At 39.3% G+C, this 27,481-nt stretch overlaps 1 protein-coding gene across 3 annotated transcripts in view; it reads left to right on the top strand.

The window, feature by feature from the left end:
* WDHD1 (WD repeat and HMG-box DNA binding protein 1) overlaps positions 1 to 27,481 on the top strand; it is a 2,322,801-nt gene that overhangs the window by 2,092,289 nt on the left and 203,031 nt on the right. For all 3 annotated transcript variants that reach the window (XM_044074408.1, XM_044074407.1, XM_044074406.1), the window contains exon 24: positions 7,663 to 7,802. In XM_044074408.1, the coding sequence (XP_043930343.1) occupies positions 7,663 to 7,802 (140 nt within the window). The remainder of the gene's footprint in view (positions 1 to 7,662; positions 7,803 to 27,481) is intronic.

Raw genomic sequence — 27,481 nt, 5'->3', positions numbered from 1 at the left:
AGGGCACCAAGGATAATCACAAGGCTTTCTTTAGTTATGTTAGGAACCTGGGTGGGATTCCCAGATATGCTCAGAATTAGTCCAAAATGACAAAAAATGCACCGAACCCACAGACATTGCCAACATCCTAGCTGACAGGTTCAGCGCAAACTTCTCCCCCCCCCTCCCCACCAAAAGGGCAAATATCTATCCCAGCAGAGTGCTGCCCCCCTGACATCTCAGATGCTCAGGTAAGAGCTGCCCTCTCCAAAGCAAAAAACACAGCATCAGTGGGACCAGACGGTGTCCCAGGCTGTGCCCTACATGAACTCCAAAAAGAGCTAAACCCAAACATAAAACTACTGTTCAATCTCAGCCTTACTACAGGATATGTACCCAAAGAGTGGCGTACAGCAACAGTGGTCCCTCTTCACAAAGGTGGTGCCTCAACGGATCCTGGAAACTATCGCCCCATAAGCCTGACTAGCTTGGTCTTCAAAGCTATGGAAAGGATCATCATGGACTTCATAAATAAAGATATTGGGGACCTACAGACACTGGATCCTACCCAGTTCGGCTTTGTTAAGGGCAGATCCTGCCTCTTAAACCTGGTTGATTTCTTTGAAACGGTCACCAAGGCTATTGACGAGGGGAAGGTGGTCCACACAGCCTACCTGGACCTCGTAAAAGCCTTCAATACAATACCCCACTCGGGCATTATAGATAAGCTCACCAGCTTAAATATAAACTCCTATGTCACTAGATGGGTTGCAAACTGGCTCAAGGACAGAACCCACATGGTTAGAATTGCTGGAGCCATGTCAGACTCCAAACCAGTTACAAGTGGCGTCCCACAAGGCTCAGTCCTGGGACCTCTCTTGTTCGGCATATATTTCTCGGAGGTACAGGCCAACACGGATGGACTGTGGCTGACCAAGTTCGCAGATGACTGCAAACTGGGCGCCATAATCGACTCATCAGCCGACACAAGCATCCTCCAAAAGGGCCTCATAGAAACAGACAACTGGTGCCAGAGCCATGGCCTCAAGCTAAATGCCAAAAAGTGTATAGTCATCCCCTTTGGCAAAAACAAAGTGCCCACAAATTACCACATAGGTGGTAATCCATTAAGTACAGAAGAAGTAATTAGGGACCTGGGGACCCAAGTTGATAGCAATCTCTCATTTGACAACCACGTGGCCAAAGTGGTTAGAAAAACATTTTATATAGCCCACCTAATCATGAAGGGATTCACATCTAGATCAGGGGAGGTCATCGTGCCTCTTTACTCATCCCTCATCAGGCCCATAATTGAGTACAATGCCCCTTTTGGGATGTACCTTACCAGACACCTGCAGCAACTGGAAAGACCCCAAAAGTACCTCACCAAGAGGATCAAAGGGCTCAAACAGATGCCATATGCTGCCCGGTTAAAGAAACTCCAGCTCTACTCAGTGGCATACCGCCTGCTCAGAGGCGATCTGTGCCTGACGTATAAAGCCATGTCCAACCCGGAATTAATGGACATGCTGCACCTCAGAAAATCCAAATCCCATTGAGCTACGCGCTCAAGAGACTTGAACCTCAGCACTGAAATAAATAGGACATGCTGGAGGGACAGATTCATAACCCAGAGGCTCCCTTCACTCTGGAATAAAATCCCAGTCCAAGTTAGGCAGAGTCCCTCATTGACTCTCTTCAAGAGGAATCTTGAGTGGATAGGAGATCGTAGGTTTACCCCGGGTATCACTTCTGTGTCACTGTTAGACAGAGGCACAGTATACTAACCTCGAAAAAGGGCATAGCAAAATTAATTTAAAATGGGTAGCGAAAGCCAAACACACTCTGGCTAGGCTTATAAATGCCCTAGGGAGATAGCCTAGTATGAACCTATAGGAGGGACAGTCTCTGGAACACATATCTGTCTCCCCAACATGTTCTGTTTGAGTGACGGGCAAAATTCAGGTCCCTAGACGTTGTATTTCTGTACTCTTTAACTTATGAATAGGTAGGAGATTCATAAGGCTGGGGTTTGTGGTTGCCTTGTAAGCCAGGCATAGCTCTCCCCTCAACAATCTATAGGATACTGAGTAGAGGGAAAGGGTTTTAAGGCAGGTTTGTTACCCCTTGTATTCTTTTTGTAGGGAACTTCTGAGCTCACTCTAGTTGCTGCATGTGTTGGTCAAGTACATATCAAAGGGAGCATTGTACTCTGGTCTGATAAGGGTGGAGTACAGTGTAATAGTGACCTCTTTGGACCTTGATGCCGTGCCCTTACTTACTTATAAGTTGCACAACATAAAAGGATTTCCTCACCACTGTGTCCACATGGTGGTTGAAGTTAAGGCTACTGTGTACATGTGTACCCAGATTCCTGACTACTGGGTCATCTCTTAGGGGTGTATTATCAACATGGTAATTAGCTGGGATGGTTGACTTCTGAAAGGGTGCAATTATGCATTTCTTATCATTGACTTGACTATTGCTTTGGCACCATTTGTCAGTCAGAGATAGACCTTCTTGAAGAGTGCTACTGTCTGCAGGAGATTTGATGATAGCCACCATCTTGGAATCTGTCCGCTATAAACCTTCAGCACTTGCTTCCATTTCAGAGAAATAGATGCGAAAAAGGAGCAGGTCAGTACCGAGCCCTGGTGGACTTCTCTAGTGACTGGCCTCTAGGTGGAGGTGGCTTCACCTATTTTGACCTACTGGGTCTTATCAGTGAGCCAGTTGACTATCCAGCGAGTGATAAAAGGGTTTATACCTAAATTAGTGAGCGTGTCTATAATGGCCTGGGTTGGGTATTGTATCAAAAGCCTTGGCCAGGTCGAGGTAAGCTGTGTGCACAGTCTTACCTTCATCCACTGCTTTGGTGACCCTTTCAAAAATGTCCACCAGATTTAATAGGCATCGCCTTCCTTTAACAAGCCAAGCTGTGATGGATCCAGCATTTGCAGGTTACCTATGTCTTCATTTACCATGTCCATGATGATTCTTTCCATGGCATTGCATACGAGGCTGATAAGGCTTTGGGGCCTATAGTTACTTGGATCAGTGGTTGGACCTCCTTTTTGCAGGGGTATGACTGCAGCTATCGTCCATTCATTCGGCACAAAGCCTGAATTGAAGGCTCCAGTTGAAAAGTGGACCAGAGAGGTCATGCTTCATGCTTTTTATTAAACATCCCAGGATGCTATTGCGGCCCATAGATGCAGTGTTTTTAGCCTTGGAAAGTGCATTGGTGATCTGTTCTCTAGTAATGGTTGGGGGGGGGGTTGTATGGTATTTTCTTTGGACTATCAAGGGGAGGTTGAGCTGAACCAGTCAGCCAAAAGGTTGGCAATTGCCTCCAGTTCAGTGTGGATGATGCCATTTACAATAAGTTCTTCACTTTGTTGTGCATTTCCTTTGAGGTTATGGACATAGCTATAGAAATTTTTGTGGTTGTCCTTTGCCTGAGAAGCTGTTTTTCTACAACTTTAGCCTTTGAAGTTTTAATTAATCCTCTTAGCTGCCTGTTTAGATGATCAGGGTTTTTTTTGTAGGTATGGCTTTGTTCCTCCTACACTTGTCCAAGGTTTATTTTCTTTTGCTGTGGTAAGCACATAACTTTCATCTTTGTTAAAAAGGGGTTGGGTTGGGAAGTAAAGGCTTGGTATGAGGTACAGGCAGTGCTTGGACTATATTTTTACAGAGCAGAATATACAACCTAAAGGCAGCCATCAAGTTAATGGATGGCCAATACATTTTTGCTTGTGGTGTCAAATCATCAGACATATTAATCTTTAGAGGTAATGAAAGAAGATGGAAGGAAAGCCAGAAAATCTGCACTATTCTACATGCTGCTGGTGCTATGTGCAGTTAGAAGACAGACTGAGGTATTTCAATGGATGCATATTGTCTTATATGGAGAAAAAGGATGTGAGGTGATAGAAAAGTAGGAGAGTGCACAAGATTAGAGGTTGCTTGTTGTGGTTTGCCTGCACCAGATCCAGATTATGCAAAGTAAGCAGATGCTGAAAACCATCAGGAACACTGTATTAACTGTCTGGATTATGTGTACTAAAATGGCAGGAGGAAAAAAAAAGTTGCCAGAGAGCGAGGAGGAAAAACAGGAGCACTGTTTTGGGAGGGGCAGTAAAGAATGGAGGTCAAAAGAAGAAAGTATGTAATTAAGAATGAAAGAAGATGCAGTATGCAGTAAGTCAGGTATTTGTGGTTGTTATAGATGGAAACACTAGTAATGAAGCCATGGTAAAAACATTGTAAGGAATATGTTAAAATGAAATATTTATTTAAGCCTGTTATTTATAACTGTGATATTTTTAAATTAAAATTGTATGCAATAACAGTAGAACAAAAGTATGTGTTTAGGCCAATATAAAAATAAAAATATGATGAGATCTTGATTTGAGGGGTTTTACTACAGGCAAGAAAAATGAAGAGGGGAAGTGCTGGCAATAGTATATGTCTGGAAAAATACAAATACGAAGAAGAAGATAATATGCAGCTGATAAAAAATAATATTTTTATTTAACTAAAAACAGAACCTTTGGTGTTCGGCATTTTGTCAGATCATTTGTATTGCATTGCTTTCACATCATTAATTTATTGTACATTCAATGAAAATTTACTATTCTTGAAGGGCTAGCTTCTAGTATGCATTGATTTGTTCACACACCAAATGTGAACACTTGACATGTCTTTGGTATTTGATAAAAAGAGTTTCCTTTTATCTGCTGTTTAAGTGCTGTTTTATCAATGTTTGAATTGTATTCAATTAACACTGACACCACAACCTTTGAGTGGCATACTAAATATATTTGGGAAGGTAAGGTGTATAGAGAAAGAAATTGAGGATAAGGTTTTAATGAAGAAGTTGACCGTAGAGCTGGAAAGAAAGTCTTAGGATCTCTGCTGGCTCGCTGTAGTATGTAAACCATTACATGCAAGAGGAATAAAGGATAAACTCAAAAGCAGAACTGAAATGTTGGGAAGTATAAGTTCTGTAGTTATGGAGAAACTTAATCTATCAGCAATGAAGTATGAGAAGCCCACTTTAATGAACTCATTCCCTCCAGTGAAGCTGTGGAAGTTTGCACTCTAGCTTGCAATGGTTGTATTCTGAGCCTTTTGACTCGATCAGGTTATATTCTCAGAGTTTAAGCAAGTGTTATCCATAGAGCCATAAGTGTTTACAAAGAAGTGTAAATGGTAAACTTTTCACCATAGTTTAATCATTACAATGTCATTCATTAGATTCTAAGTCTTAAACATAAATAGTTTTATTTGTAATGTGTCATAAACAGCTTGCAGTACCTCAGTAACCACTCAAGGTACACGTGCAGAAGTATTTTGATATCAGTGAGGTTTCAGATGAAATTAAGGAGTTTATTTTGTGTTGCTTGCTGATTGAGATATTTAGAGAAACATGAGCATTCTCATAATGTAAATAAATAGTATACAGACATGTAGTATATTTTTAGCTGCATTAGACAGTGGTGAAGTATCAACCCATTTACATGGCCCATCATGTAAGCTTTAAGGTGAAATCTTTAAAATAGCAACCATATAAACATGTTGAACAATTGTTAATTTAAATGTAAACAGAAATTAATAGCTGCCTCGAAAAGTCAGCTGGATAATGCTAGTGAAATGCATTTTGATGTCACTAGAGCTTACTAACTTAAGGAAGAAGAAAGAAGTGGAAGACATAGTTGAACAATACTGTCTGCCCCAGCCAAGAACTCTAGTAAGCTTTATATAATCTTTAGCAGTATAAAAAGTGGAAACAGTGGTAGCGGTTATGATGGATCCTTTGAGAAATGTCCATTACAGTTTGCTACTTGATTTCTCTGAAGAAAAGATCAAGAGGACAACTAGGAAAGAAATGTGAGAGTGCAATACTGTGGACTTCAAATGATTTGAGAGAGAATGCAAAGAGATGTGAGGAATTAACATTGGTGGGAACTCATTAGGCAAGGAGGGAGCCAAAGAATGAGTGACGGGTTTAAAAAGCAGAAGTAAGTGTGGCAAGGTGCACATGTTAACATAGGGTAAACATCTAAATGTCTCAACATAACATTGCTCAACCCCTCCAAATTCTTTGTATGCAAAATACAAAAGCTAAAAACTACCATGGGAATGTAAGGCTAGGCTTTTTAAGAACTTCGCAGATCAATAACCTAGTAAGTAGCTATGAACCAATGAGATGAGATGGCCAACTTTAAATAAAAATTAGATAAAAAGGTGGGAGTAATGTGCGGGAGGATGACATACTGATTTGTATGCTCAGTGATGTATGATCATTTTATGACATGATCAGTAAGCATACAGTTAAGAATTATGGGTAAGACTCCTAGATATTGATTGCAAGTACTGCAGAGTTTGGAAAAATATGTTGAAAAGAGCTTTATGCTGTTTATAAAAGACTAGACTGAGTCAAGAAAGAGCTTTGTGTCTGCGTATCATCCCCCGACAAAGTTCTCAACTTGTGTGATATGTCAGTTCATAGAGAGGTTAGCATTGAGGCACCAATACAGTTGCAATGTAGACGTGACACCAACTGACACATCAACAGACATTTTGAGGGTTTTTTCTCCCCCCTGTACAGTACTCTCCACATATGTTGCTGAGCCTGCCAGCCGCTTCCTTAACCCCCCCCCCGACCATCTCCAGTAGAGCTGGGGCCAACACAGAATGTCCGGGCATCCTGGGAGCCTGGCCATTCTTTGATCCCTTGTGGTATGTCCGAGGGGGTATAAGTGCAATGGGACATCAGTTTATTGACTCACCTTCTCAGCAGCTCTTGTCCCCACCTTATTACCACCTCCATCAGGGATCATCACAGGAGAAACTCATGGAACAACCCACCCAGCAGGGATAGTAACACCCATCCCTCCCTGCCACTCTGTCGCACCTGGGTCACCTGGGCTGCAGTCAGGGCTTTGTTTCCTCTGTGCCACTGCAGCAGCTTAGCAACAGACATTATTGAAGAACTGCCATCTACTTACCCATGCCTATAGGAGTATTCACTCACAACACTCTAACATGGAGTACTACATGCTGCAGCAGGAAACACAAACATACCTTATCATGCAAGTTTCACTGATATTGTTCATCTGTCCCAACAATGTAGGTCCATAGAAACTCAAGAAGCAAAAGTGAGGCTCAGCTGGCATCTCTAGTCCTGTCATCAGCAAATGCATAGGATCTCAAGGATGTTTAGTACGCCCTTACATTACAAGAAATGTAAACTTCTAATGAAAGTCACACACAGACATGCACATCTTTTTTTTTTTTTTTTTTTTTTTTTTTTTTTTGCATACTCTGGAGTTTTTCCTCTTTGTTTATTGCATTCACAGTTTACTTGATATTTGATTGCACAGTTCCATGTTTTCATTAATTTTTAAGAATAATGTATTTCTAAGGTTTCAGATGATGTAGTCAGATTTACCAATACATATAAAGACTGAATGATCATATAAAGTTGATGTAGCTGTGCCAGTTCATTGGTATAGTTATGCATGCCAGAAAGAGGGAAACTTGTATCATTAACTTACATCAGACAATGATTATTTACATAATTTAATGGCAGACTTGTCCAATAGCACTAAATGATAAATATACTGGAGTTGAGCTGCCCATAAGCATACTTGTAAAATGTTACTTCTTTTTTAGGCACAAACCACTTTATTCCAGACTGGAACAGTGAAGTCTAACAGTACGAGTGCAGAACAGAAGGAAAGCAAAGTTGAACTTGTTGCAGCAGAACAGACAGCCCCTCCCCCTGCTACTCCAGAGAATACAGAAACCAAAAGGTAATTAATAGCATATGCACTTGTTTCCTGTGTGAGATTTCTCTGATGGTGGTGATATTTATCTAGTGTACTTGTAAATCTACATTGCCACTTTGCTATGCAAGGCGAATAAAATAGCAGGACTTTCGGAATTGCAGATGCTGCGTACAGTTTTTGTTGCGTTATTTAGTTTTATTTATTCTTTGTTGACAGAGTTAGTCTCACTTATTCATTGCCATCTCTTCACGGGAGGCCTGAAATGGTACTCCTACTGATTAGGGGAAATTTGGCCAGGGCACCATGGAACTTCTACTCTTAGGAGCTGCTAAGTGGTATCACAGGGCTGCTTGTCAAGGCGTGAATTCACCCTGAGATGGAAGGTAATGGACTTGTGCATTGTACATGGAGGATTTGGTAGTGGAAGAAAATGCTGTTTCTGTGGAGAATGGTGACACAGATGTCACAGTTGTGGGTTCAGGTGGCTTGGCAACCGTGGTATTAATATCTGAGAACGAGCCAGAGAAGGTGAGGTGATGTAGTAGAGTGCGACAGTCAAGAGGTTTCTTAGAAAAGAAGTAGAAAGTAATGGGACTGGAACAAAAGAGAAGGAAAATGGAAGAGATGATGAGGGTGCAGTGCACATCTGTCTAATGGAGTAGCTGGCTTTAAGGGTATGTTCTGTGTGAGGCTGCAAGCAGTATGGAAAAAGAACAAGAAAAAGAAAGACAAAGGACATTTGGCATCTAAAATACTGACATGCAGCAGTGGCTGCAGTAAACAAATCATCAGATTCAAAATAAAGGAGAAAATATTCAGCATGAGACTGTGAAACAGCGGTCAGCATTTAGAAGAATGTTGGTAATAAACTAAAAATGAAGAAAAAGCCATTAACTGGTACTTTATTTTTTCACAGTATTGTTTCACCACTGCAATTTAAAGTAACAAGCGTTAGAGCCATAATACATTTAGGGATTGAATCATTTTGTGAAGTGACTTTTGAAATTTTTTGTTGAGAGAGCACTGTATAAATGAGTGTGAAAAATATTTTGTAAGCCCTTAGAATAAGTGTGTTTACAACAATTTAAACTATGCTAGTTAAAGAAAAATGTTGGTATAGTTTAGAACTGCAAGCATAGATGAAAACAGATTATGTATGCCATAAAGTGCATGAGATAAGTGTTGAATGAAGGAAAATTGTGGATGAGTGCTTGGGATGTATGGATAACTCTGAATGTTGAAGAGAACAAAATGCAGCGTATATGTGATGTGGTAATCTAATGTCATAATGTTGAATGGCAAGAATGGGAATGTAAAATACTAAGGACAACCCAAAGTTGTTTTTTATTTAATTATTTTTGTGATAAGTTACATCTCACAGTTTTGTAACAAACATTGTCAGCAATGTGAGGGGATCTGGTCTTTGGAGAAAAAAATGTAAATCAAATTTTTGATGAATAAACACTAAATATGATACTTGAGATTGAAGAAGAAAGAAAGAAATTAGCAATGAGTCAGAAATTCAGGTGATGAAGTCTATAGGGGATAGTGCAATGAAAAGAAAAGAAAAAAGATGGAATGAAAAAATGCAAAAAATTGAAAGGTTATGGCAAGAAGGAAATTTTAATGTAGAAGGAGAAAATATAAGAATTGGTATATTTTAATGCAGAATGTAAAAGTATTACATGGGTAGCTTAGTCTTTAGATAGAATTATTTAATATATTTTATTATTTTTATTTTTTATCGAGAATTTTATTTGGTAGGAAATAGCAGCTCCTTTAATTTTAAATTATTTTAAAGTAGGTAATTTATTGTTTAATGAGGATAAATTGTTTTAAAAATAATATAAAATGGGAGGGGTAGATAAATTCTTTATCTGATGAAGTCCTAGGAGGGGACGAAAAATGCGGTGATCCTGTTGAGCATTTTATTTTTTATTGTGTGGTTAGAGTTTGTATTTTTAAATTATTCCTGGGCTGCTCTTCAAGTTGTATTCCGTATAGTGCCTTTTTGTATTATTGCAATGTTAACAATGTATCATCCTTCTGCAGGAATAGCAAAAAAAGGCTAGTGTATTTACTTGTGACACTGACAACAGCATATGTGCATAGATACATAGGTTTGCTATCATTTGATTGAACAGTACTTGACTGAAAATGAAATGTTTGAAAAAAATTGACTGAAGACCAATTGAAAGCCCAATTGACCGAATCACAAATCATTGAAAATATTAAACATCAGAAAATACAACATAGAATAGTGTTTTTGCAGGGGGGCAAGCTCCACTACACCCCCATGTGCACCAACACTGTGTTTTTTCTTTCTCAAGTGATTGTGTGGCAGTAGAGTTGCATATAATTAAAGGGGGTGGGGTGGCTAAGCCCCTTACATGGGCGGTTCAGGGGACTACCCCACTGCAAAAACACTGTTTTATGTTGTATTTTCTTATGTTGAATATTTTCAAAAATTTGTGATTCACTGAAATGGGCTTCAATCAAATGGGTGTTCACTCAATTGTTTTTCAGTCAGATGGGCTTTCAGTCGATTAGTCTTCAGTCAAATTCTTTTAATTTTCAGTCAAGTAATGTTCAGTCAAATGATAATAAACCAGCTACGTACATACATACATACATGTTGGGGAAATTAGCTTATTCATGGGGTATATATATGTTTCCGAGTTGTATGGAAAAATAATTAGAATTTGTGTTTTGCTGTTTATGGAGTTCAGGATTAAATCCATTCAAAAGACAGCATATAATGAGAAATGGGGGGCTTAATTTAATCAGTCCTGTGTTTTTTGGCATTGATGCACTTAATTTGGGTATTAAAGTGGTACATGAAATGTACTGTAGTAGGAATGTTATGCATGGAAAGAAATAAAGTACAATTTTATTTATTTTATTTTACATTTGTTGACCGGGTTGGTCTGGCTGAGCCAAGGGCTCACTTTCAGCAGAGACCTAGGGAGAAAAGCTCCTTACTTATGTTAAAGTATTACATAAAAAACATTTGTTAGAGTTATTTGAAGTTAACATCCAGACTATAAAGAAACATACATATGCTTGGATTCATAGTAAAAAAAAAAAAAAAAAACATTTTAAGGTTTAGTAGACATTTTTAAACAATTTAATTTATACATTTGGTGGATATAAGTTTCATATATTGAGGTAGGTGATAATAAGAGACTGAGGGAGGGAGGGGAAAGAAGAGGAGAGTAATGGGGAGGAAGGGGGTGTAGAGAGAGGAGAAGTAGATGTTAAAGGATAGGGAGTATTCATGGTGGATGACTACAGTGGCAGAATGTGAAAATACATAAGGTAAAGGATATGAAAATAAAATTAAGATATGAAAAACTGAATTAAATGATGCCAAAACAGGAAAAGTTGGTACAGAAATTACTTTTATTTCTATGGGGAAATCTAGGACTCGATGCGAAAGATATACTTAAAACATTTCAAGTCTCTTTTGTCTTTTTTTTTTATAGGTAGAGTAGGGTTTTTTTATGGAGACTTGCATTGGATAAGCTGCCTGTTAAGGAAATATGATCTGTTTGAAAGGATTTGTAATGTTGAAGAAACAGCACATTCATTTCTTGAACTGTAAATGAAGTAAGAGTTTTTGGAATGTTTTCAAAAAGACTTGGAAATGGAAAGGATTTGAGAATATGGACATTAGCTTGATATCCAGGAAATACAAAGGAACTAAAATAGAAATAGATAAATTGGTTAAGATTTTTGTTTATGGAAATGAAGATGTTAAGATTTACTGTATAATTAAAAAAAGGATAATGAAATAACACTGGAAATAAAGAGATGACTGTTGCTGAAGGGATGGGCAAGGTAAGCAATGAAGAATATTAAGGCATATATAATGCAAAAGTGTACAGTGTAATGTAAACAATATATAAATGTTGTACAGAATATGTAGAAATAAAGTAACCTCTACTCTTTTTTTCGATAGGATGTAAAAGATCCCACAGCATTTATCTAGACATTTTTTTTCAAACACCTTTACTGAATTATCACTTTGTGACATAAACAAATTTACATTCATATAAAAGTTGTTGTTGTTTTTCTTTTGGTTTTTACAAGTTAAGGGTCGTCACAACGGAACTCCGGTCCACTAATGATTGTCAGTCGATTTTTATGGTGCCGAGGTGCCAGCCCGATGCCCAACCTTCAACGAAGGCACGCCCATTCACGCATGTCTTTCGAACGCCACTCGACTGCAGGGAGGACATGCAGACTCCACACAGAAGGCGCTTCAGCCGGGAATCGAACGGGAGAACCTCTTGCTGTGAGGCGACAACGCTACCGCTGCACCACCGCAGCTTTACATTCATATAAAAGCAATCAAACTATATTAACATAAACATTATACTTCACATATATTGCTATATATCATATAACCTAAGCAATATTACATAAATTATTCAATTCCTAATTTTTTTAAAGAAGAAACATCTTCATTAAACAACACGTACTCCATAAGCAATCATACATTAATAAAAATTAAAACAAGCCAACAACACAATCCTAGTCACAAGCATTTTACATCACAAACCATACTGACACACTCCCAATTGCAAATATTATACATCACTTATAATCTACCCAATCTTTCTCACTCAAACATTGCATATCTCATTTAAGTCCTGCTGCCTTTTAGGCCTCATTCCATCCTTGTATGTATTGTTCCTACAATTCCTATTTTTCCTATGTAGTTTGCTATTACTCTTTTCTAAAGATCTCAATTCCAGTTGTTTTATCTCTGTTACTATATTCACTACTTCCAGTATAGTTGGTTTATATTTTGATTTCCACTTTCTAGTAATTGCTTTTTTTGGCAGCCACCATTATTAGACACAGCAAGGCCTTGCCATGTCTAGGCAATTCCGATTCTGCAACACTTCTTATCTAGACAAAGTTGTTCTTTTTGAAATAGTCAGATTTCTGTCTGTAACTAGTACTTTGGGAATATTTGTCATTCTGACTTGCTAAGCTCAACTCTATAGAGAAACTTTGGAGATGTTCATCGTGTTACACTGCTGCAGTCATTACACTTGGGTTATCCTGCCATCAGGCGGTTCCCCCAGTCGGCCTAAGTTCCAAAGTCTTGGTCTGGCGTCGGTTGCTGTCGCCTCCTCCCTGACGTCAGTGCGACAGGGGTATATAAGATGCAGTCGAGGACGCACAAGTTATTCAGCCTACCGAAACTAACCCTTCAGAGGGATCCGGAGTAGCTGAGCTACCCGCAGCTTCAGAGGGTGTTTTCAGACCTACTCAGTTAAGCATTAAGCATTAAACCCTCTGCTAAGTCTAAGCCTCCTTTAAGAACAAACAAATACAGCATTCTCCAGGACAGGCCTCCATGCCTAAGAAACAAATGCTCAAAATGACCGAAGACCTAATCACTCTGATCAGGGGTTCCCATCCCCCTCCTGATAAAAGGCCTAGACAGGATGCAGACTATGACTCATCCGACCGGGTCTCCATCTCTTCAGATTTATCCTCAGACCTAGGATATTCTTTACCCCCTTATGAGGATTCTGATGCTGAGGAGTCAATTCCATCAGCCTCTCTGCCTGAGGACTACTCTTTTGGGGAAACCTTACATACCATGAGGGAGCATCTCCATTGGAAAGGCCAGGATTAATCAGAATCCAAGAAAAGGCTCAGAGACTTCCTTTTATTACCTCAACACAGACCCCTTGGTATTCCGCCAGTGTTAGATATTGTGGATGATGTGTATACTGAATCCAGCTTAAATCCTGATTCCTTACCTCCAGCCCCAGTTAAACCTGACAGATACTACAGAGTCCCTGACTCTCACAAATTTCTGTATAAAAGCCCTGTTGCTGACCCTGAAACTATTTCTCAGGGACCCAAAGGGGTTAAGGCCTCATCAGCCAAGAATCCAGTCCCCTCTGACAGAGATTCCAGAGCATTAGACAGATGGGGAAAGAAAGTATATACGTCTGCAACTTTAGCAATGAGAGCCTTAAATTGCCAGTTTCACATGCTGAAATATCAGCAATTTTTGATTTCTCAGTTGAAACAAAAAAATGCTTCCAGATTCCGATCCTCCTAATTCTAAAGAAATGCAGGATTTATTGCATGCAGCTGAACAAGTGGGAAAACATACTTTGCAATGTGGTTTTGATTCTTTAGAGGCCTCCTGTAGAGCAACAGTTACAGGCTCTGTCATTAGAAGACATGCTTGGTTAAAAGAACATACTTTACCAGATCATGTTAAAGCAAAATTATTGGATGCACCTTTGCAGCAGGATGTGTTATTTGGAGTTAAGGCAGAAGAGGTATTAAAGAAAATGGAGGATAAGGCAAAATCTATGCAAACGATGAAGGATTTCTTACAGGTTCAGCCTCCACGATTTAGCAGAAATTGGCCAACTAAGAAGTGGTCCTTTCCAGTTGCAGACAGACCTCAAAGGGGCAGATACAGACGTCCAAGAGGTAGAGGTCAACCACAAGGTCCTTACACGCCTCGACAATGGGTTGCATCAGGACAGAAAGAAGGGGAAGACAGACCCCAACCATATAAAAAGCAGCCCCAATGACTTCCCACTACAGCTGCCAAACGTCTCTCTCTTGGCAGCCCGCTTGGGAGGAAAACTGGACAAATTGCAGCACTCATGGATATGAGAGTTATTCAAAATGTACCACCACAGGAGCAAGGGCAAGGATTTTACTCAAGACTCTTTCTGGTTCCCAGAAAGGACAAAGTCTGGAGGCCCATTCTGGATCTTTCTTCTCTAAACACTTACCTGGATGTTCCGAAATTCAGAATGTTGACACTACAGCAGCTTCTTCCCATGCTGGACAAGAAAGCTTGGCTCATGACCTTGAACCTCAAGGAGGCATACCTGCATGTCCCTATCAGACAAAACTGCAGAAGATACCTCAGATTCATAGCTGGTTCAATGCACTATCAATTCTCTGCACTGCCCTTTGGCTTATCTACTGCGCCCAGGGTCTTCACAAAGTGCCTGGCACCAGTAATTGCATTTTGCAGACAGAAAGGAATTCAAATTTATCCGTACCTGGACAACTGCCTGATTCAAGCAGAGAGCAAGGACATTCTTCTAAAGCATCTGGCATTTGTAAAAAGGTTATTAAGTTGCCTGGGGTACACAGTAAATGAAAAGAAATCAAAACTAGTGCCCTCACAAGAGATAATATTCCTGGGTGCCAGCTTGAACATAATGGTCCAGATGGCTTATCTCACGCCAGACAAGCAAGGACAACTGACTCAATACTTTCAATTGATGGCAACAAAGACCCAACTCCCTGCAAGAAATATTCTGCAGGCCTTGGGTTACATGGCATCTTGCATACTACTAATTCCATATGCCAGACTGCATATGAGGAAATTACAATGGTACCTAAACAATGTATGGTCTCAACACTGTAAAAGTTTGGAAACAGTTATACCACTAATTCCTTGCCTTCAACAGGAGTTTCGATGGTGGGCTCAAGCGTGTCACCTCAACAAGGGACAGCCTTTTACTCAACCCACAGCCAGGCAAACACTGACAACAGATGCATCTGATTATGCTTGGGGAGCACACATGGCAGGCAGATGTATTCAGGGCAAGTGGCCCGCAGAGCAAAGGCATCTTCACATCAATCAAAAAGAGATGTTAGCTGTACAAAATGCCCTTATAGCTTTCAAGGACCTGTTGCATCCAAGAAAACTACTACTAAAGACAGACAACACCACAGTTATGTGGTACATAAACAAGCAAAGGGGCACTCACTCCTACCCCCTCTGCAGACAAGCCATGACCTTGTGGAGCACAGCTCTAAACTATCAAGTTCACCTGCAAGCGCAGTTCCTGCCAGGAGAGAAAAACACACTGGCAGACGACTTAAGCAGAAACATCATGGATCCCCACGAATGGGAATTGAATCCACAAATATTCAGAATGATAACACAAAAATGGTGGAGCCCAGACATAGATCTGTTTACATCCCCAATGAACTGCCAGCTACAGAAATACTGCACAAGGAGTTACCATCCACAAGCATGGAAAGTGGATGCCCTCTCATTCAGCTGGAAAAACCTACAAGTATACGCTTTCCCACCACTACCTCTCCTGCCAAAGGTACTCATAAAAGCCAGGCAAGAAGAGCAAAAGATGATCCTGATTGCACCAGACTGGCCACGCCAGCACTGGTACCCAATCTTAAAGAACTTAGCACAAGGACCACCCTGGAGTTTGCCTCAAATCCCACATCTGCTGACTCAGCACAACATTCAGATACTACACAGCCAGCTAAAGACCTTAAACCTAGCTGCATGTAAGATTCCTTAGTCAAGCAAGCAATGCCTCTCTCCAAAGCTGTTATGGATGTCATTCTGGAGGCCAGAAGGCCTAGTACCAGGAAGGCCTATTCGGATAAATGGAAGAGATTCTGTGCCTGGAACCAGGCTCACAGCCTTGACCCTCTTGTCCCAAACATTCCTCATACTACAATATTTAACTGAGATGCTGGACCAAAGGCCTCTCCTTCTCATCCATCAAGATCCACGCCTCTGCCATCTCTGCTCATTACAACACAGATCCACCAATGTTCTCTAATCCTTTGCTAAGACAGTACCTCAGAGGGGCTAAAAACATAAGACTGCCCCATAGAGCACCTACTCCAACTTGGGACCTCAACTTTGTTTTGGAAAAAATTAACTTTACCTCCTTTTGAGCCAGCTAACACAGCAGAATTAAAATATATCTCTTGGAAAACTGCTCTTCTCCTTGCAGTAACATCAGCACAAAGAGTTTCAGAATTACAGGCACTAATGGCAGTGGAACCTTTCCTCATTTTCCACCAGGGCAGGGTGTCTTTAAGAACTAACCCTACTTTTATGCCAAAGGTGGTATCCAGTGTGGCTCTAAACCAAACTATTCACTTGCCAACTTTTTATCCAAAACCACAGAATAAAGGGGAGAGACTACTGCATTCTTTGGACATTCACAGGCAGTTACGCTTCTACTTGGACAAAACCAAAGCTTTCAGAAAATCTGAGCAATTATTGGTAGCATATGCTGCAGGAGCACAGGGAAAAGCCATTTCAAAACAGACTATTTCAAAATGGATAGGACATTGTATACGTTTCTGCTATACACACCATGGGAAACCTGTACCTAGCAGCATTAGATCTCACTCCACCAGGGCAACAGCCACTTCAACTGCCTACCTCAGAGAAGTACCTACCAAGGATATTTTGGAAGCAGCAACTTGGAGTTCTGTGCATACCTTCACCAAACATTACCATCTGCCTCTATACTCTAAATCCAGAGCTGGCTTTGCCACTGCAGTGCTGCAGGGCCTTATAGCCACCCCTAATGCCTTATAGAACCAGCCACCCTACCTCAGCTTTGGGATTCTACCCAAGTGTAATGATTGCAGCAGTGTAACACGAACATAGTACAGTTTTGTACCTACCATAAATGTAGATGTTCGAGTGTATACACTGCTGCAGTCCAGGTTACCCTCCCTCCTTCCCCTCTTGCATGCTGGTACGTACCTATGTCCTCTACCCTTTACTACCTATGGGGAGTATTTGCTGGTAGCTGAAAGTTGTTTGCTTTTCTTATGTATGTTTTATTAGCAATTTGAATTGCCTACCTATTTGGGGGCACCTGACATCTGGGGCAAGAAAAACTGAAGAAAATGGCGTCGGCTGCATCTTATATACCCCTGTCGCACTGACGTCAGGGAGGAGGCGACAGCAACCGACGCCGGACCAAGACTTTGGAACTCAGGCCGACTGGGGGAACCGCCTGACGGCAGGATAACCCAAGTGTAATGACTGCAGCAGTGTATACACTCGAACATCTACATTTATGGTAGGTACAAATCTGTACTTTTTCTTTAGTAAAGTTCACTGTCCTGGATTCTCCTTGATGTGTCACCAATACAGATCATCCTCTCTGCCTACAATAGGTTGGCAATTTTTTTCTCAGCAGCTCACTTTGTTTGGGTTACATGCCTGGTGTAAGTGTATTTAGCTACATAACTGCACCGAACCTCTGAACCTGCCAGTTCATTTCTGTAACTTTATATGCTTTGATGAAAGGTTCCTATCTAGAATGAAATCTGCTACATCTCCATGTGGCTGTCAGATTACAGGTCAGGACCCATGCTAACCTTGCCTATACTGCCTCTGTGAAGAATATGTTTGAAACATTACCATAAGTACCAGTGTTTAAGCCCTGCAACCCAGAGATTCTAGTGAGTAAAAATGTTTGGCTTGCCTCTGTACCAAGAGAATGACTATGACTGAAGCCATCTCATCCAGAGATTGGTGAGATGGTTTCCCTTGCAGTCCCAGGTTTCAGAAGAAACATCTACAACATAATAATCCTGTAGCTGAAACCCTTGGTAAAATGACCTTCTATTCTTTACATGTGAAAAGCTCATCAACTAGTGAGGGTTCAGCCCTAAATCCATATTCTACTCCAGCAGAGAGCAATGGGCCTGGAATTGGTACACCACTGAGGGAGTTAAAAGATGTAGGGCACTGTTCAGTACCTAGTTGCTCAGCTGCATCTCTGTCTGCTGGTCTGATCCTGCAGTGTGGTCACAAGAGTCCTCTAGCCATGGGTATTTGAGACAGAATACTTTCTTATGGTCTGTCCCGCAACCCAGCACAGTCTGACTGCCAAGGTTGGGAGAAGTTCTAGGAGGCATGCCAGTGTTCGCTGTGCAGGGTTTACGTGCCACAGACTTTTGCGTCTGGCAAGAGCCTGTATCACCGAAACAGGAGTGCATTCTTAGGAAAAATGGTCTAATGGCATTGCTGATCCTGTTACCGGACTCTCATCTGCATACCACCTTTAGCAGGGATTCCTGTGATGGTCATTACCTGTCACCTTTCAGCCGTGTGGCTATCTCATGCTGTCTCCTATGTGAGGCCACACACAAGCTCAGTCCTGGAATTGTTTGAAGGTGGGAACTCCAACTTAGGCTACTGTGAAAAGTTTGAGGACCCAGAAGCTATTGTCTCTGGGAAAGACAAAGACCATATCCTTTGTTGACTAGGTTAATCCCACTAGGCTAGTAGCCTGTTTTCAGGGTGACCCCCAGGTGGTATTTATACTGTTAAACGAAATTTGGCTAGGGCATTGGGGAACTTCCCCTATACTTCGGCATAGGGAGATGAAATTGGAGGTGGCACATCTGTTCTCTGTCTCCGTTCCAGGTGCGAAGGCCACCCGGAGAGACAGCAGAGCCATGGAGGATGTAGTCCAGAGCAAGGATAGAGTGAAAGTTGTTGTGGCTGAAAAAAGTTTGGCGATGGCAGAATCGCTGCCAGATGGCAAAGTTAATATTGAAATTTTGGAGACTGAAAAAATATCAGAGGAGAGGAAGAGAGAGGAGCAGGTGCATGTACCGGAACAGATGACCCCCAATTCGGAGGCTTTATTTCAAAATGGGTTGTTCAAGTGAAACAGAGCAGCATAATGGATGTATTGTTACAACCCTCCAGTCTGGCGGGTTGCGGGATGATTATTTAGTGGCTGTATTGAATCAAAGTGAGCCAGATATTGAAACTGTGGTATTGTGGAGTGAAATAATGGAAAAGATTGAGGGAGAAGTTGAAGGAGGGAAAACGGAAGAAGTCCAAAAAATAGATCGTATGCATAAACTGTGAAGCAAGGTGAAGAAAAGTATGCAAAATGTAAGGGGTAACCAAGAAACATGTCTCTTTTGTGGGAAAGATGACCATTTGATGTGATTTTATTAAAAGAAAATGTTTTATATGTGGTAAGACGGGTCATGATGCAAAGAAATGCGATTTAAAGTGCACAAAAAATGTGGTCGTACTGGATATGCATGGTCAGAATATGAAAATGATGCCAAAATAGTTCATAAAGAAGTTATACATAATACAGAACATGAAGAAATAGCGATACAAGAGAAAATAACACAGCATGAAGCCAATGACAAAGCAGAATATATTGTAGAACAAGAAAATAAAGAAAATAGTTGAACAAGTGGTGAAGAAGAGGTAAATTGGCAAGTAGCAAGGAGAAAGAAAAAATCTATAGGAAGAAGAGTATAAAAAAGAAAGAAGGAAAATGAAGGGTATATTCAAAAAGAGACAAAGGTAAATGATGAGAATATAACATAATTTTCATAAGAATATGAAGATAATGTGAATAGTATGAAAAACATTAAAAAAAGGTTAGGTATATTATAGTGGTGTACAAAGTTAAATATGAATGTAATATTAGATGATAGACTGTTAACAGAAAGTAAAACGATACAAACAGAAAAATTATGGAATGGATCTATCATTTGGAGCATAGGAAAAGAAACGTGTTCTGGATTATGTATGTTGTGTCAAGAGGATGTTAAAATTTTAGATGTAGCTATTGTTGAAATAGGACATATAACTGTATTGGATATTAGATGGAGAAATAATGTTTATAGACTTGTAGCACAAGGGGGGAGCCATGACAGACCCTGGGAACTGCCGCTCCATTAGCCTGACGAGCCTGGTCTGCAAGGCCATGGAACGTATCATCATGGAACTCATAAACAAAGACATTGGTAATCTCCAAACTTTGGACCCCACACAGTTCGGGTTTATAAAAGGCAGATCATGTCTCCCAAAACTGATAGACTTCTTTGAAGCAGTCACCAAAGCCATAAATGAGGGTAAGGTGGTTCACACAGCCTGTCTAGATCTCGCCAAGGCTTTCAACACCATCCCCCACTCTGGAATTGTAGGTAAACTCACTAAACTAGGTATAAATCCCTATGTCACAAGATGGGTTGCCAACTGGCATACTGGCAGAACCCACACTGTGAAAGTAGCAGACTCTAAATCCAACTTCAGACCAGTGACAAGTGGAGTACCACTTTTGCTTGGCAAAATCATTTTTAATATGATTAACAGGACTTTTAAATTTATTGGTTGATTTCTAAACAATTATTTCATTAATTTGCACTAATTGTTTAATGCCATGCTGGGTTTAAATGATATAAAAGCACTGCTTGGTTGTGGGATTATTACACTTGAAAAAGCCCGTTACGAACGGGCGAAAGCGCTTGTGTTGGATTTCTTTGCTGTCTTGGATTAAAAGAAGTTTTATTTTGCTTGACTGGTGCCTGCTATTTCAGCTTTTATTGGATTGCTTGAAGTCAACATAACTACATTTGTGGTTCCATTTAAAAGATATTCTGGCAGCGGAAGAAGGGGTTTAGGTTTGCCGCATTGTTTTTTCAAAGTTTTTTTCTTGTTGCTGTTCATTGGTTGGTCTAATTGATGGCGGAAGACCTATCCTCTCCTGTCTTTGCTGACACACCCCTTTTGCTTATGGAGGAACCGGATGACACGCCGGTGACGAGGAAGGAGCTGAATCAAGTTTTGGCTCTTTTGACTCAGCTGAATAACACTTTAATGAACGCCAATGGTTCTAATAGCTCTGGATTCCCCTGTAATCAGCAACAAGGTAAAGAAAAAGAGCGGAACGGCGAACAGAGTAGAGATTTGAAAACTATTACATCGTCTAAAGACCCGGTTATTGTGGACCATCCTTCTGTTTCTCCTGTAACCAATTCACGGACTAATAGAAATGATTTTTCTTACTTGGACAATAGCTTTAATTTTAAAGCTTGGACTGAACAGCAACCTCGCTTTAAAACAGGTACTTTTAATGTTCAATTCGAACAGCTGGAGAATAAGTTTGAAACCTTTAAAAACAAATTATATGCGTATAAAAATTCACAATTAGAAATTAATTATTTAAGAGAATGTATACAAGTGGAGCGTGTGCCTAAGGGATTACGCTGTTTTAGGTATCCGAATAATGCACATTCTGGTTCAGCTCTACACTCCCAGTTAACGGAGTTGTTTAATAAAACTGATATAGAAATGTTAAAATTAATGATAGATGACTACACCAGCAAGGGTAATTGCATTTTAAATGAATTGAATGTTTTGCATGATAGTATTATTAAGGATGACAAATTTACAGGCTACAAGAAAAAATATAATGACACATTCAAATAAGTTGATGAACATTGTTTTAAGGTTCTAGATAGAAAGGCCAAAAACTGGAAAGAGACCTCATTGAATATAGAGAAGGCAGAGCATACCCAGCTATAGGTGTTAAGAAAAATATAAATCATGATGAAGTAGGGACTATGGAAGCACAAGGTCTAAATGATGGTTATGATTACTCTGATATGCCCAGGAGAAGTGAAAGGTTAGCACAAAAAGGTGCTAACAATGGCCAGCAGGGTTTTCAAATTCCCCAGGGCAGACCACGGGTAAAATCAAATCAATACCAGCAGAATGCTTGGGTGAAAAGACGTTGAGTGGTAAAAATAATTCAATAGGTAATGACATTAAATGCTCGGTGGTGATGAGTGAAGTAGGAATCTGTTACATTAATAGTTTGAACAACTTTACTATTTATAACTATACGGATATGGAGATCACAGAGACCTTTTTTGAATTATTTACTAAAGGGCTCCAATATGTCCCCCACAGGGTAAGCTATCTTCCTAAACTGTTAATTGAGTTAAAGTTGTTTGTAAGGAACTTGAATTTAGCAGTGATTTTTAAAAATCAAGGGGCACATGATCATACACTTTCTAGAAGCAGCATCTTCAACCCTCCCACTCATCCCAAGCTAAAAATGTTTGAGGAACTTATTGAGAAAGTCCTGAGGGAAAATCTTGGAAAAAAGCAAGATATGCACCCCCCTAATTTTCCTCATAGACTGCAAGTTATAATATATAACCTAAAAAAGGATGGTGTAAGGGTAATGAAACCCGATAAAGGAGGGGGGATAGTCTTGATGCAACAGCTGGAATATGAGAATTTTATATACAATATGTTACAAGATACTAACACCTATGAACCTATTTCATTAAATGAATTAAACATTGCATTGGGGAAGGTCAAATTTCATATATATGACCTATTAATGCAAGGGTTCATTAATGAGAAAGTACATAACTATTTATTTGTTTCCAAACCAAAAACACCAATTTTATTTGGCATCCCCAAGGTGCACAAGGGCCTAGCTCCTTTAAAGTTTCGTCCAATAGTAGCTGGAGCGGGGGGAATAACAGAACCATTTAGTAAATTCGTGGATTTCCATTTAAAAAATTATGTAGCGGGTTTAGAATATATCTGCAAAGATTCTTGGGAATTCTTAACTAGCTTAAATCAGGACATGGAAAATACCAGTTTGTATATGGTCACAATAGATATTGTGGAATTATTCCCCAGTATCCCGCATGAACAGGGTTTGGATTGGTTTGGTGAAGCAATTAGTAAGGAATCTGGGCTTAGTAATGGTTTAACTAACACAATACTGGATTTTATGAGAATAATTCTTTACAACAACTTTATATTTTTCAATGGAGAGTTTTTTAAACAGAAGAGTGAGGTGGCTATGGGGGCCCCCTGCGCCACAACGTATGCAAATATAGTTCTACATAAATGGGAAGTAGAATTTATTCATTCTACAGACTGGAGAAAATATATTGGTTTTTACAAAAGATTTTTAGACGATATTTGTATTCTGTGGTCGGGTTCCAGGGAGCAATTTGTTAAATTTATGGATTACTTATCAAACACTACAGATTTCTTACGTTTCACCTATGAGATAAATGATATGACTTTACATTATCTGGACATAAAATTAACTAAAAATTTGAATAAAAAAGGTTTTTTGTCTCAAATTTTTAGGAAGGACACACATTGTAATTCGTACTTGCATTTTGATAGTGGGCACCCTCCATATATTAAAAAGGGCATTATTAAGGGACAATTAGTGCGAGCTTCCAGAATGTGTAGTACCCATGAATCATTTCTGGATGAAGTTGAGTTTCTTAGAAAGGCATTTTTAAGTAGAGGGTATCCACACTAATTTTTTTCAAAATATATTGAATGAAATTCTCGAGAAAAGGGACCAGCACTTTCCTCCACTGTTAGGAACAGGTACAATTATTCCTAAGAGGCAGGATGCTTTAGATTATGAGATACATAACAACTTTGTATATACATATTCCCAGGATGCAGGTTTCATTGAAAACAGTATAAAGAACCTATGGACAATTGTTTCCATGCAGGACGAATTCACAAATATTCTTCCAAGTAAAGTTTCTTTTATTAGGAAAAGAAATATTAACCTAAAGGGTATATTTGAGCAAAATATGCACAGTAAAGACAAAATTCAAGAGAATGTCATGGTTAAAAGGAAAGAAACCTTTCCATGTGGCAGATGCCATCAATGTTCATTTATTTGTAATAGTGAACAGGTGTATATTGCTTCTCGTAATATTACATTAACATTTTAACATCACTTTTCCTGTAACTCATCGAGGGTTGTTTATCTAGGATTTTGTCAAAATTGCCCATAATTTTATGTGGGAAAAATGGAAAGGGAGCTGAAACGCAGAATATATGAGCACATAAATGATGTGAAAACAAAAAAAGAAACTAATGCTTTCTTTAAACATTCTTTGAACTGTGCAAATATGTCTATTAGGTTTTTTATACTGGACAAGGTAACCCAGGACTTGAGAGGAGGGGATTGGGAAACTGCTCTCAATATAAAAGAATTCATGTGGCAATTGAAACTAAATGCAACTAAGTGTCCAGGTTTGAATGAGGGGATTAGTGTGACTAGTATCCTAAAAGCTAAAAGGAATAAGTTATAGTAAGACTTTTGACATGCATTTTCAACATTTGCAATTGATGTTTGGAATGAAGTAGTATTTTATAGATTAGTTAGTACATGATTTTTATAACAAATACATTTTTAATAAGATAGATTTTTATATTGCATAATTAATATTGTATTTATTTAAAATCTGATTTTACATTATATTATATCATATATTATACGAATATGGCTTGTGTGTATGTTGTCATGTTTTTTTTCTGAACCAGCAGATTGTTATATTTCTAAGAAAGTGGAATTCATTCAATTGAATATATAGATTAATTTATGTTGTAAATATTGATGCATTTCCAACTGTTTGAAGTTAATGTTTTAAACATTCTAGTAATTGTTTTAACATTGGGTGCAACAGAATACTTAAATGTTAGTTGCGCATCATCATTTTTAGAAAAAGTTTTTTAACGTATTTTAAAATGAATGTCTCATTTTTTAAGGAAGAAGCAATGTAATGCAATGCTTGGCAAAATCATTTTTAATATGATTAACAGGACTTTTAAATTTATTGGTCGATTTCTAAACAGTTATTTAATTAATTTACACTAATTGTTTAATGCCATGCTGGGTTTAAATGATATAAAAGCACTGCTTGGTTGTGGGATTATTACACTTGAAAAAGCCCGTTACGAACGGGCGAAAGCGCTTGTGTTGGATTTCTTTGCTGTCTTGGATTAAAAGAAGTTTTATTTTGCTTGACTGGTGCCTGCTATTTCAGCTTTTATTGGATTGCTTGAAGTCAACGTAACTACATTTGTGGTTCCATTTAAAAGATATTCTGGCAGCGGAAGAAGGGGTTTAGGTTTGCCGCATTGTTTTTTCAAAGTTTTTTTCTTGTTGCTGTTCATGTATTGGATATTAGATGGAGAAATAATGTTTATAGACTTATAGCACAAGGGGGAGCCATGACAGACCCTGGGAACTACCGCTCCATTATCCTGACGAGCCTGGTCTGCAAGGCCATGGAACATATCATCATGGAACTCATAAACAAAGTTGGACCCCACACCGTTCGGGTTTATAAAAGGCAGATCATGTCTCCCAAAACTGATAGACTTCTTTGAAGCAGTCACCAAAGCCATAAATGAGGGTAAGGTGGTTCACACAGCCTGTCTAGATCTCGCCAAGGCTTTCAACACCATCCCCCACTCTGGAATTGTAGATAAACTCACTAAACTAGGTATAAATCCCTATGTCACAAGATGGGTTGCCAACTGGCATACTGACAGAGCCCACACTGTGAAAGTAGCAGACTCTAAATCCAACTTCAGACCAGTGACAAGTGGAGTACCACAGGGTTCAGTCCTGGGTCTTCTCCTGTTTGGTATCTACTTCTCTGAAGTACAGGCTAACACAGAAGGTCTTTGACTAACGAAGTTCGCAGATGACTGCAAACTAGGAGCCATAATCGAAACTCCTAACGATGTGGACAGCCTACAAAAGAGCCTCAATGAGATAGATGCCTGGTGTCAAAGCCATGGCCTCAAGCTCAATGCCAAAACGTGCATTGTCATCCCCTTTGGTAAAAACTCTGTACCCATGAACTACCACATAGGCAGTAGTCTACTTAACACTGAAAGTGTGATAAGAGACTTTGGGGCACAGGTGGACAGTAGTCTCTCCTTTGATAATCGCATTGCCACAGTGGTCAGGAAATCCTTCTATGTGGCACACCTCATCACAAAAGGTTTCTCATCCAGAAAAAAAAGAGGTCATTGTTCCCCTCTACTCATCACTCATTAGACCCATTATAGAGTACAACGCCCCTTTTGGTATGTACCTCACAAGACATCTACAGCAACTGGAAAGGCTGCAGAAATACCTCACAAAGAGGATTACTGGCCTGAAACAGATGCCCTACGCAGACCGTCTCAAAAAACTCCAGCTTTACTCCATCACATATCGCCTACTCAGAGGCGATCTCTGCCCAACATACAAAGCTATGTCAAACCCAGAGCTGTTGGACATGCTCCACTTAAAGAAATCCCAATCCCTCCGAGCTACACGCTCTAGGGACCTAAACCTTGTCACCACAATAAACAGAACATGCTGGAGGGATGGATTCCTGTGCCAGAGACTTCCCATACTCTGGAACAGACTACCTATCTATGTCAAACAAAGCTCCTCATTAGCACTCTTCAAGAAAAATCTTGATTACTGGATGGGAGGAAATTCACCCCGGGGATCACTTCTATGGCTCTGCTCGACAGTGGCACAGGAAAATAATTTTCTTGGATGGCAAAAGCCAGGGTACTTTTTTGGCTAGGCTTATATAGGCCCTAGGGCCAATAGCCTAGTACCTACCTATGAACCTATATGTATATGTTACAAGAAAAGATAGGGAAACCATGTTTTCAAATATTTTGGATTATGCGAGTGCAAACATGAATATCATACTAGTAGGTGACTTTAATCGTAAATTAAGAAAAAATAAGAACGGATGTCACATTAAAGTGGTAAAGGAGTTAATTAGATATGGTAAATTATATTTATGGGAAAAGAATCATTAGATGTATAGGAATAATTATATTAAAACAGAACATGATTATTTCTTAATATCAGAAGGTTTAAGAATTATACAAAAAGGAGTAAATCAAAATGGATTTTCTGATCATTTAGCTATATGGTTAAATATAAATGAAAAAGAGGAATATATTAAAATAGGTAAAGGAATTAAAAGGTTAAATGAAAAATAATTAAAATCAAATAGGAAAGAAAATGATAAATTATTGAAAGATCATATCAATATGAGAGAGTGTTATGAGAATTAGACTACATAGTAGATTAGTTTTAAAGAAAAATATAGAAAATGCTTTCTTGAATGTGTACAAGAGAAAAGGAGAAAAAATATACTGGTATAAGTCAGGAAGTATTTAGAGAAATAGAAATGAAAGAATATTATGACAGAAAAGAATCTATAAATCGGGATAAAATTCATTTATTATATAAACAGATACAGCATACAAAGAAGAAAAG

The sequence above is a fragment of the Protopterus annectens genome, chromosome 6.part0 (assembly GCF_019279795.1).
Source record: "Protopterus annectens isolate FY-2018-M chromosome 6.part0, PAN1.0, whole genome shotgun sequence".
NCBI classification, from domain to species: Eukaryota; Metazoa; Chordata; order Ceratodontiformes; family Protopteridae; genus Protopterus; species Protopterus annectens.
Note: the sequence above shows the minus strand (reverse complement) of the source record. Positions and strands in the feature narration are given on the sequence as shown.